This window comes from Euprymna scolopes, chromosome 23 (assembly GCF_053919585.1).
Source record: "Euprymna scolopes isolate OS-2025 chromosome 23, ASM5391958v1, whole genome shotgun sequence".
Lineage (NCBI taxonomy): Eukaryota > Metazoa > Mollusca > Cephalopoda > Sepiida > Sepiolidae > Euprymna > Euprymna scolopes.
In genome coordinates, this window is record NC_136504.1 from 19,885,908 (window position 1) to 19,896,902 (window position 10,995).

Here is a 10,995-nt window from a genome sequence, read left to right on the forward strand (position 1 = left end):
ACAAACTAAACTGTCCCAGATTTTTGTCCGCTAGTGTACATATGATTTGAGTGGAATCATCCAGAATCAAAACCAAAACATACAACTCTCCACCTTCATTCCTTAGCCTCTGGACCACACCCATATGCATGTATATAAATTCACCTGTCATTTCTTTTTTAAAAGATGGAATCGCCTGATCTTCGAGGACAAGATTCAACTAAACAAGCAAGAAAAGATGGCAGAATGGTCTATAAAGTTTTATAATTATTTAGATTGTTATTATTGACAAAAAGCATCTTTAATAAAATTTAAAATTTTGCATAAATAAATATACTGTTTTGAAACCGCATAAAGATGCATATATTTTATTTTAAAAAAAATCATTCACTTTTGGAACAAACTTCATGCAAATCTTCTGCGTCTTCAGTTCCTCACAAATAATTGTGTATACAGTTCCAACGCTGACATTAAACTGTGCACATTGTTCTTATCCATGAAATTTTTTATTTGGCCAATCAACTCTGGTGTTCTGACTTCCTTACTCCTTCCACACCTCTCATCACGCCTCACAGACTCCCTGCCTTCCTTGAATCTCTTCTGCCACTTAAAAACTGATGGTTGATTCATACAAGATGGTCCAAAAGCAGTGTGAAGCATTGTATATGTTTCTGTTGCATTTTTTCCAAATTTAAAACAGAATTTTATTGCATATCATTCTTCTAAAGTGTCCTCACACACAGCTTGCATTTTTGAAAGCACCAAGCTGCATCTCATGTCAAGAACCATATACAGTGAAACACATCCTAAGCAACTGCATAGATTTCAGTCAAACATGAATAAAATACTATACCAAGAAAACAATCTGAAATACATTTTTAACAAAGTTGATCCCAAAATCATTTTAGAATTTCTAAAAGACACCAAGATATACAATAAAATATAGTTGAAAAAAAAAAATATCCCCCAAAAATACAGTATATAACTAATACCCACCAAATAGCATTATTTCTACTTAAGTTTCAGTATAAAAAAAAAATCAGAAAAATTATAAACAATAAACAAAATCAATTCTTCAACATAATCATAAACGGTTGATATGCTGGTAAAATAAACCAACTAAAATGTTTGATCCATCTCAATATTGTATATCCATTTGATCATTACTCTGTTGTGAGGACTTCCATACAGCATCACACTTCTACCACACCAGCTACATTCTTCCGATGGTGAAACTAATAGGTCATGATATCAGGATTGCCAACAATTGGTGGAGTGTACCTCATACCGATTTTACCCAATTGTTAGAGCTACCTACCAACAGTCAATATATCCCCAACATAAAAAAAATGATTCTACTACTTCAAGATTTTCATCTAAGTTCGCCTCAATGCAAGCTCACCAGTTTGGGAGTGCCTGCCCCAAACACCTTCTACTCATTTCTATGTTGTCTCTATAATTTTTGAAACAAAGTTTTTGTATTTTCAAGAATGTTTGATTTTCATTTTTCAGAGTGAACAAAACTTTTTGTCTCAAAAAATTTTTAATATGTTTTATTCTCATATTTTTTCCAGTGTAAAGCAACCTTCAGTATCAATAAATTTTTTAATATTTTGTATTTATCTGTTTGATTTTCCGCAGATACAACATTTCCCACCTGGAACAATGGCTGCGAGAATACCATCTACAAGATTCTGGAGCATTTAGTACGATGGAGCCGCTCATCCAAGCATCCCAATTGCTGCAGGCCCGCAAGACGGATGCCGATGTTGACAGCGTTTGTCAGATGTGCCCAAAACTGAAGACTGCACAGGTTTTTTTTTTTTTTTATTTGAAAAAAATTTTATTATTGCATAGGAAGGAACTGGGTGTTATTTTTAATTCATTTTGTCTTCTAATTTAAAATTTAATCAAAAATAATTTTGATTGAATGGTATACACAACTATTGTTTTTTTTTGCGGGGGGGTGGGGGTCACTTATCAAGGCCCAAAAGCCACTCAAGGAAGAAGTCAATGAATATAAGCAGGTAGTATAGTAATCATTAATGGTGTAAATTGGGTAGAATTTGATTTATGGGCACGGTTCAACAAGAACTTGTTTACATTGGATTTGAAGGCTACTATGTTGTATTCAACCGGGAAGCAGGCCAGTGAAACTGTTTCACAGGCAGGCAATTCTAGGAAAAAAGCTTGTTCATGGAATCTGCGTTTAGATTTAGGCACAGATAGAGAATGGGGGGAAACCGTATATAGTGGTTTTAGATAGTCAAATGTTTTTGTGAAAGTTTGGCAAAGGGGATCATAGATTAGAGCTCAGTCGAGTACGTGCCATGAAAACAAGATAAGAATTAATAGAATTCCCTGAGTGAGTTGATGGAAACGTTAGAAAATATGGAAATATAAATAATGAGAGTTCAATTAGAAATTTTCTTTGTTGGTTACATACAGGGTGCAGTATAAGTAAGGCTTATTGAGTTATGTGTTCAGTGAATCAAAAGGTTTATATTTCAACAGTTAACTCCTTAAATGAATCACAACCTTGCTTGTGTAATTCCCTTCCAGTTCCGTGTTCTATAGAAATTTAAATACAATGATAACATCTTGCTTCTCCCCTCCTGATTGCCTTCTATAAATCTGGCCTCTATCACAGTAGCTAATTACTCTCCAGTGACAATGTGTCTTGTTTGGAGTGAAAAAAAATGCATTTGTAATAACAGTGACATAATTCAACAAGATGTAGAATAATAACCTTTTTATTCCTTTTTTAATGCCTAATTATATATGCTGCAGAAGGATTGATGCTATTTATTTTTTAAAATTTTACTGAAGAAAAGTGTATGACGGTAAATTAATACATTAATATGATGCATTAAAATAGTAAAAAATAAATATTCAATACATATCACTGCTTAAAAAGAATAAATACATAAAAGCATTATTTATGCTGTGTTCTGTTTATATATGAAAAAGAAGATGATTTGTGTTTTCTCTTTAAATCTTTTTATAAATATTCCATTGATCTAGAAATCAATTTGGTAGTTTTGATTTCATCGAAACCTGGCATGCTGACTTTGATCTTCTTTGGTTGATTCTTCTTCAATTAAAAGCCATGTTTAATTTCAGAAGAGTTTCTGTACAAGTCATGGAGATGAAGAGTTTTTGGTGGGTAGCTGTTCTGTACAAGTCCTGGACTTTATAATTTTGCCAGCAAATAGCAAAAGATCTTTCTTGTGTTGGCACGAAAAAATTGTGTGGGAATGCTAAAAGATTCACTATTTTTATCAAGCAATTCTGGTTTCTGATTTGTTGCTAGCCGAACGTGGATCCAGTTCATCAGTTCCTATCGCCAGTGTCTATATGTAGAATCTCCCAACTTCCAGTGATCATACCCTTTAATATATATAAAAAATATTGCACCGAAGGGGGGAGGGATTATAAATAAATTGAAATGTCTGTCATAAACTGCAGTTTACATTTCATCAAAACCTCTTTAGTTGAGTCTTATGTCACATTGACATGATCTGCCTCTGCTACTAAAGCGCTTCATTAATTTTTATTTATTGCGGACTATTATCCTCATCTTTTCTTAGTTGTTTCACAACGTTTCGGCCAACTATTCCTCTGGCCTTCATCAGGTGGTAACCACGACGGATAGGAACTCTGAATCTCTTGACTGCATTCACTGCAATTGCACATAATTTTTTCGTTACCACCTGATAAAGGCCAGAGGAATAGTTGGCCGAAACATTATGAAACAATTAAGAAAAGATGAGGATAATAGTCTGCAATAAATAAAATGAATAAATAAAACTCATCTCAGTAATGAATTCCAATTAAATAATATAAAAAGTTTCAGTCGGTTTTTCCATACCAGTCTATGATCCATATTATTTGTTAAGCCGAACAGATGTAGTGTTCGTCTCTGACCATGTTTGGTTACGTGCCAGACCTTTTGAGAGCATCAGCCTTCAAATCCAAAGTTGGGAATAAGTGATAGTAGTATTAATGATTTTTATTTTTACCGTCTACAAAACTATCCCGTAGTTGAGAGCAGATTGTTATTTTAGATGTTTGTTCTTTCGTAGATGAATTGTTTGACTAAAGTGGGAGAGTCTAACCTACCTTACTATTTTACCCATAGCTGGAGAGAGAAGAGATGGTTTCATGCTTAAGAGTGATACAACCCTAACAGAACTGAAACGCGGCATGCCAATGTCATGGTTTATACCATTAACACCACCATTTCGGATCTAATACTCCTTACTCAAAAATCTAACATAAATAAGCTTAATAAACCAAATCATACTATATTGGCAATGTCGGTTATCCTGTATATGTTTAGGTGTATTAATCTGTATTCAAATACAAGCATGTCAATGTAATCAAAGTAACAACTTAAAGTATACAGAAAACATTTACGGGTTCCGAATTGGACTGGTTTTACTATCAAATTATGTCCATTGAGAGCCTGCCAAACGATTTGTGCCTGTGATGTGCATAAAGAGTACACGTATTGTTCACTATGAGAATGTGTGTAACAAAGTCCGAGTGGAATGATATGTTTGTCAAGTGCACGTGCTGGTGGAGGTGAGAGAGAGAGGGACCTGGGTGAATTTTCCTGTGTGATGCTTTTAATATTGCAAATTTTTTCAAAGGTGAGATAATTTGGGGATGAAAATGCCCTCTAGTGGTGTATGTGTAAATGTATTGACAAGGTTAAGCTACAAACCAAATAAATGTATCGACAAGGTTAGGCTACAAACCAAATAAATTTATCGACAAGGTTAGGCTACAAACCAAATGTATCAACAAGGTTAGGCTACAAACCAAATAAATGTATCGACAAGGTTAGGCTACAAACCAAATAAATGTATCGACAAGGTTAGGCTACAAACCAAATAAATGTATCGACAAGGTTAGGCTACAAACCAAATAAATGTATCGACAAGGTTAGGCTACAAACCAAATAAATGTATCGACAAGGTTAGGCTACAAACCAAATAAATGTATCGACAAGGTTAGGCTACAAACCAAATAAATGTATCGACAAGGTTAGGCTACAAACCAAATAAATGTATCGACAAGGTTAGGCTACAAACCAAATAAATGTATCGACAAGGTTAGGCTACAAACCAAATAAATGTATCGACAAGGTTAGGCTACAAACCAAATAAATGTATCGACAAGGTTAGGCTACAAACCAAATAAATGTATCGACAAGGTTAGGCTACAAACCAAATAAATGTATCGACAAGGTTAGGCTACAAACCAAATAAATGTATCGACAAGGTTAGGCTACAAACCAAATACTCCTATGGATTAAATATATCGATTGCAAATTCTGTTTTTACATGTAAAACAAATTCATTTACAACTGATTCATATACACAGTATAATCTATTAAATATTTGAAAATATTAAGAACCAATAAAAACTTTTATCAAAATAAATGAAGGAGAATAGAAAGTGAATTTTGGGTTTACTTCGTTAACCACGTAACTTATTTTGTCCATTAGTTCGCACATTCCACGAGTGATGTTTCTAACAAAGGGGGAAGAATTGCTGTTTTCTGAGTTGGAATCTATATATCTCATGCATAGTAGTAGTAGTATTTCTAGCTTCTTACATCAATTGGCTTCATACCAGTCCTGAAGCGATTTCCATTAAAAAAATAGATAAAAATCATTGATTCGCCATAAATCAGACTAATACTCTCAAGAGTAATATGGACAGTTTTATTTTTTCCAAAATCTTTATTTCTCTCTTGTTAAAAAAAAATTTCTTTTTCAGATTATCAAAATCCTGAACCAGTACACGCCCGTGCGAGGCTACGAGGATGACACGGTTGCGATTTCCTTCATTCGCAAAGTTCAAGAGAAATTGTCCCAGACTCGTGAAGCAGACATGGGTACCAACTTGTTGATGGACACGCAGTATGCCTTCCCTGTCACCTTCCCCTTCAACCCTTCCAACATCGCCCTGGAACGTATCACTGTGCCTGAAAAACTGCATCTAGGATTTTTGAAACGTGTGTGAGCTCACACATTTTGAGAAGAAAAAAAAAACAAAAAAAAACTTTCTTTTGCAACAAAAAACTGAATATGAAAAAAAAAAAAAAAATGATTGATGAAAAAAAAATACAGATAAAAGTTCAAACAAAACTGCTAAAAACATAAATCACATAAAAGAAAAAAAAAACAATTACAAAAAACATGGTTATGATCTCCTGACTGTTATAAAAAGGGGGGAAAAATTACATTAGGGAGTGGGGGTGGGGGCCTAGCGTATCCCTTCAAATATCTGAATCAATTGACAAATCATGAAAATAAGGAAAAAGATGTGATCCATTTTTCTTTTAACGTGGGGGGTGGGGGTATTTGATTATGTTTGTCAACATCCCGGATATTTTGCTATTATCTTTTTTTTTTTTTTTTTTTTTTTTCTTGCATTCATTAGAGCGTATGTGTGTATACCATGTATAATAATGTTCAGAGTTTACTTTATATGATCATTCCTGCTTATTCTGAAAGACATTTGTCTTGAAACTGATAAACTCAATGTAAGCTTTCAAAGGTGTCGTTAGTTTGTCTGAGATTTACTTGTTGGAAAAAAAAATTCACAAAGGAAGTTTTTTTAAAATGTAACTTAGGCTTATTCAAATCAAGGCAAATGTGTGTGTGAATAGACTGCAACGATCATATGTATAAAAATGTTTTTAAAAAAGTAAACTGAAAATGTTATTACATTATTATACATATATTACTATAACTCTCTCTATATAAGCACTATTGAGCTGTCAACTCATTTTTGTGTGTACGTTAAGGAATATATATATATATATATATATAATCCTTGCTTTGACTGAAAAGACAAGAGGATTAAAAATGAGTGTTTTCAGACTTTTTTTTTGTAACTTGTTGAATAAGGAGGGAGGATGAGTGTTATTTTGTCTGTAGTTTCTGAATGTTTTGTTATTTCTACTAAAAGTTTGGCAGTTGTTAATTTAATGGATGACAAATGAATAAAAAAAAAAATGCTTTTCTTTTAGAATTGTTTACAGAATTTAATCGAAAAGGTTGTGGTGTGTGGGAGGAGTCATTCTATTGATGCAACAGGGGCATTTAAAAACAATTGGGTGTTTGTTTTTATTTAAGAGCACAAACGAACCCCTTAACACTCGACATTAATTCAAGCCATAAACTATTTTCTAATCTTTCTTGATTATTCTTGATTCCAACATTGTTAGTTTAGTTTTTATACTTTTCAATAGATGAAACAGTTTCAAACCAATATGAAGTTTTCACTGACATCAAATCCATTTCATGCAATTGTCTAAAAAATATCTGATTTTCTATATTTGATGTCTTAGCATCAACAAACTAGAGTTATTGGAATTGTCTTTTGTTTTTTTTTTAATGAAAACTAAATTTAAAATAGCATGAATAGAATTCCTAATATATATATATATATATATATATATATATATATATATATATTTCTATTTAAAATATTGAGTCCTCTGTTTCCACTTACAAAAGTTTTTATGCACATTTTGTAAGAAGATAAAACTTGTGAGACAACATTCTATCTAGAATGTTGTCTCACAAGTTTTATCTTATGCTCATACATTGTTTTGATAAAATGTGTGTGTGTGTGTGTGTGCATATATATATATATATATATATATATATATATATATATATAGTAGTAGTTATAAAAATATATATGGCAATTAAGCTACACAGAATATTCCGTGTTTCATCCACGCTAGGATTCGTCAGGCTTATGCGAAGAGTTGTGGTTGTCTCCCATTTTTATATACGCGCATTCTATTGAGTTTTTAGTTAGCCAATCAGATTTCTAGTTTCCACCGCTCCCTTCCTAATCAGCCAATGGGCAGGCACTTACAGGACAAAAGCCCAGTTCACCTTGGGTTCAACCGTTCTTTTGTGTGTGCTTTTTTAGCGGGAAGCGTAGATATCTAGTGATCTGACCTATTTTAAACCTAGGTGTAGTTAAATGTTTTTTGTTTTTTTTATTTGTTATATATATATAATTATTATATTATTGTAGTTTTCTAGATGTAAATCCACTGAATGCCGGTATTTATCCAAAAGTGTGCAGCAACAATCAGTGTTGTTATAAGATGTTTATTTATACAAAGATCATTGGCTACATGTGTGCATACATTTCTGTTGCAATTCCTTTAGAAATGCAGCATAAAGATCCAGCCTGATGGGATGTTGTTTATAAAGGAAGTGCAACAGAAACATGTATGCACATATATAGCCAATAATCTTTGTATAAATAAATATACTAATATATATATATATATATATGTGTGTGTGTGTGTAATAGAAATGACCAAAGTGCTCAATTACATAAGAGTATATTTCAATTAACACTATACTTTGGTTTGATTGTTGCTCATCACTATTTGTAGTTTCATAGAAATATTGGAAACTTAGTCTTTTATGCTGAAGGTACCATCAGATGATGCTTTGGCAAACTTGTATATATGGTTGGCTATGGCACTCAGAAAAAAAGTGTCCTTTTTCTCATAAAAAAGGGGGGGAGAAGATAAGATGAAAAACTACATAGATCTTTTTTCCAAATCAATATATATATATATATATATATATATATATATATATATATATATATATATAAATTGTTTCTATATGTATCAAGGTTTAGTTTTTATTTTAAGACTTTCTCAAGATGACTGATTTGAAGAAAAACAAATGTCAGTATTTGAAAGTATGTAGTGTTTCTATGACATGACAAAAATGGTTTTTATTTTTATTTTTTTATCAAAACAGCCATTAGAATTTAAAATGTGTGGTGCATCTGTTACATGAAAAAAAATTGCCTTTGTTCTTTTTTTGAACAAAACAGCCGTTAGAATTAAAAATGTGCGGTACATTTACGAAGCGTATACATTTGCCATTTTGAGAAAGTATAGAAATAAAAACAAAACGTTGATGAATATCAAGACAATTTTTGATTTTCCATATGTTGGATTATATATATATATATATATATATATATATATATATATATATATATATATATATATATATATATATCTCTTTATATGTATACACACACATACATACATATAGAAGCTTATAGGATTGATGTAGTATTCTTTCTATAGTCTTTGCTGCTGCTTTTTGCTTCTCCAGAATTTCTTTATTTATAGCATTGAAGTCTCTTTAAAAAAAAGATGAAGAATAGATTTATGCTAAAAACTCGATGGCTTCAAGAAATAAATCTTTCTTGCACTCGAGACTGGTGAGCTCTAATTTCTTCCATGCAAAAAAAAAAAAAACGTCGACACACTGGAAGATAATGAAATTGGTTCATTTGAGAAATTAAAACATTTCTTTCCAATCTGCTATGATTTCTTGGCAAAACCACGTCTTAACTTTTTCCCAGCCATTTCCTATTTTGAACGTCACAGGAAGTAGATAATTTGGCGATGCCCATCCAATTACATTCCACAATTTATTTGTTTGTTCTTTAAATGTAATAAGAATTTTTTTTTTTTTAATGTTTATTTACACACACACACACACACACACACACACACACACACACACACACACACATACACACATATATATGTGTGTATATAGCAAATATGCTTATTTACAGACACATTTTCATAGAAATAATAAATATTAAAAAATCAGTGGATGGATATTTTTATTTATTATATTTAAAACCATACTTTTTATCCAAAAAATTGTGCAAAAATGCAACTAACAAGAAAGCATGGAACATAATTGACTAGGGGTCACCAAAATAACTAACATTGTCTATTTCCTATGACAAAAAAAGGAAATGGCTTGAGAAAGTTGAGATCGTTTAGCTGCTTCATCTTTTCAGCATCGATTTTTGAACTGGTGATCGTTTGATGTCATATCACATTTAATGAAATTAGTCAGAGATTATTGAGCAATGTCTGTTCTCCTCCCACACAGTTCATTGAAGACTTTGCTTTTCTTCTGCTTTAGCGCCTTTTTTTTTTCTTTATGTAATCTTTATTTTTTTTTCAGTCATTATTGAAAGAAATGGTTCTCCAAAAACTTTGCTTTGATCATTATAACATGTCAATAAATGAAAGACGTTTATATTCTAGTTCCACTATAATATTGCAAACTGCTTCTATGTTAGCACATTTTTTTTATAGACAGACAAAACCTTTATCCACCTGATTTCAATTATATTTTCTAATGAGTCACCACTTATCGTTGAGAAGCTTTTAACCTTGATAATGAGATGGATATATTGTCAGTTGAATTTTTGGTTTCTGTCAAAAATTTCCCCTATATTAAAACAAAGTCTACATAATGGAATAAAACACCAGATTCCAAAAATCATAAACTGATTTAGTTTTATTTTTAAATAAAAAAATCAAATATTATGAGAAAATGAAGAAGAGCTGTTTCTTCAAGATAGCGACGTCAAACCAAGGGCAATAACTTAACAATTAAAACTTGCAATATCAGCTTTATAATGCCTACAATTTCCTATTAATCGCTTTAAAATGATTTTCTTTTTTTCTAAAAATAAAACTACTTGATCAATTTATGTGATTTTTGGAATATGATCTTTATGCTGTGTTACAGATATATACATCATAAAGATGTTTCTGTAGTTTTGTTTTATTAATAAGGTGGGGGGAATTCTGAAGAATTACTTTTTTTTTTTTTTTTCAATAGTAATGAATCACTACCCACCAAGGCAGTTTGCAGTATAGTAATGAATCACTACCCACCAAGGCAGTTTGCAGTATAGTAGTTGACTTCTGTTTTCGCTACAAGAAAAGCATTTAAGTTTTTAGATGTTAACCCAGCTCTTATGCAAGTTTTTAAAAGAAAAATGGACACAAGATCGAAATAAGAAAAGAAAAATTATATATAATAGATATCACTCATTACTCGTTTTGCTGTATTGTCTTTTTCTTCCAAGTTATAACAGTGTTATATATTTAGCTACTTTTTTTTA

At 31.6% G+C, this 10,995-nt stretch overlaps 1 protein-coding gene across 1 annotated transcript in view; it reads left to right on the forward strand.

The window, feature by feature from the left end:
* The window catches only part of LOC145245793 (unconventional myosin-Va-like), a 577,542-nt gene extending 570,938 nt beyond the window's left edge, over positions 1-6,604 (forward strand). Inside the window, 2 exon segments of the mRNA XM_080107437.1 lie at positions 1,621-1,792; positions 5,770-6,604. Of these exon segments, the coding sequence (XP_079963563.1) occupies positions 1,621-1,792; positions 5,770-6,015 (418 nt within the window). The 3' untranslated portion in view covers positions 6,016-6,604.
* The last annotated feature ends 4,391 nt before the right edge of the window (positions 6,605-10,995 follow it).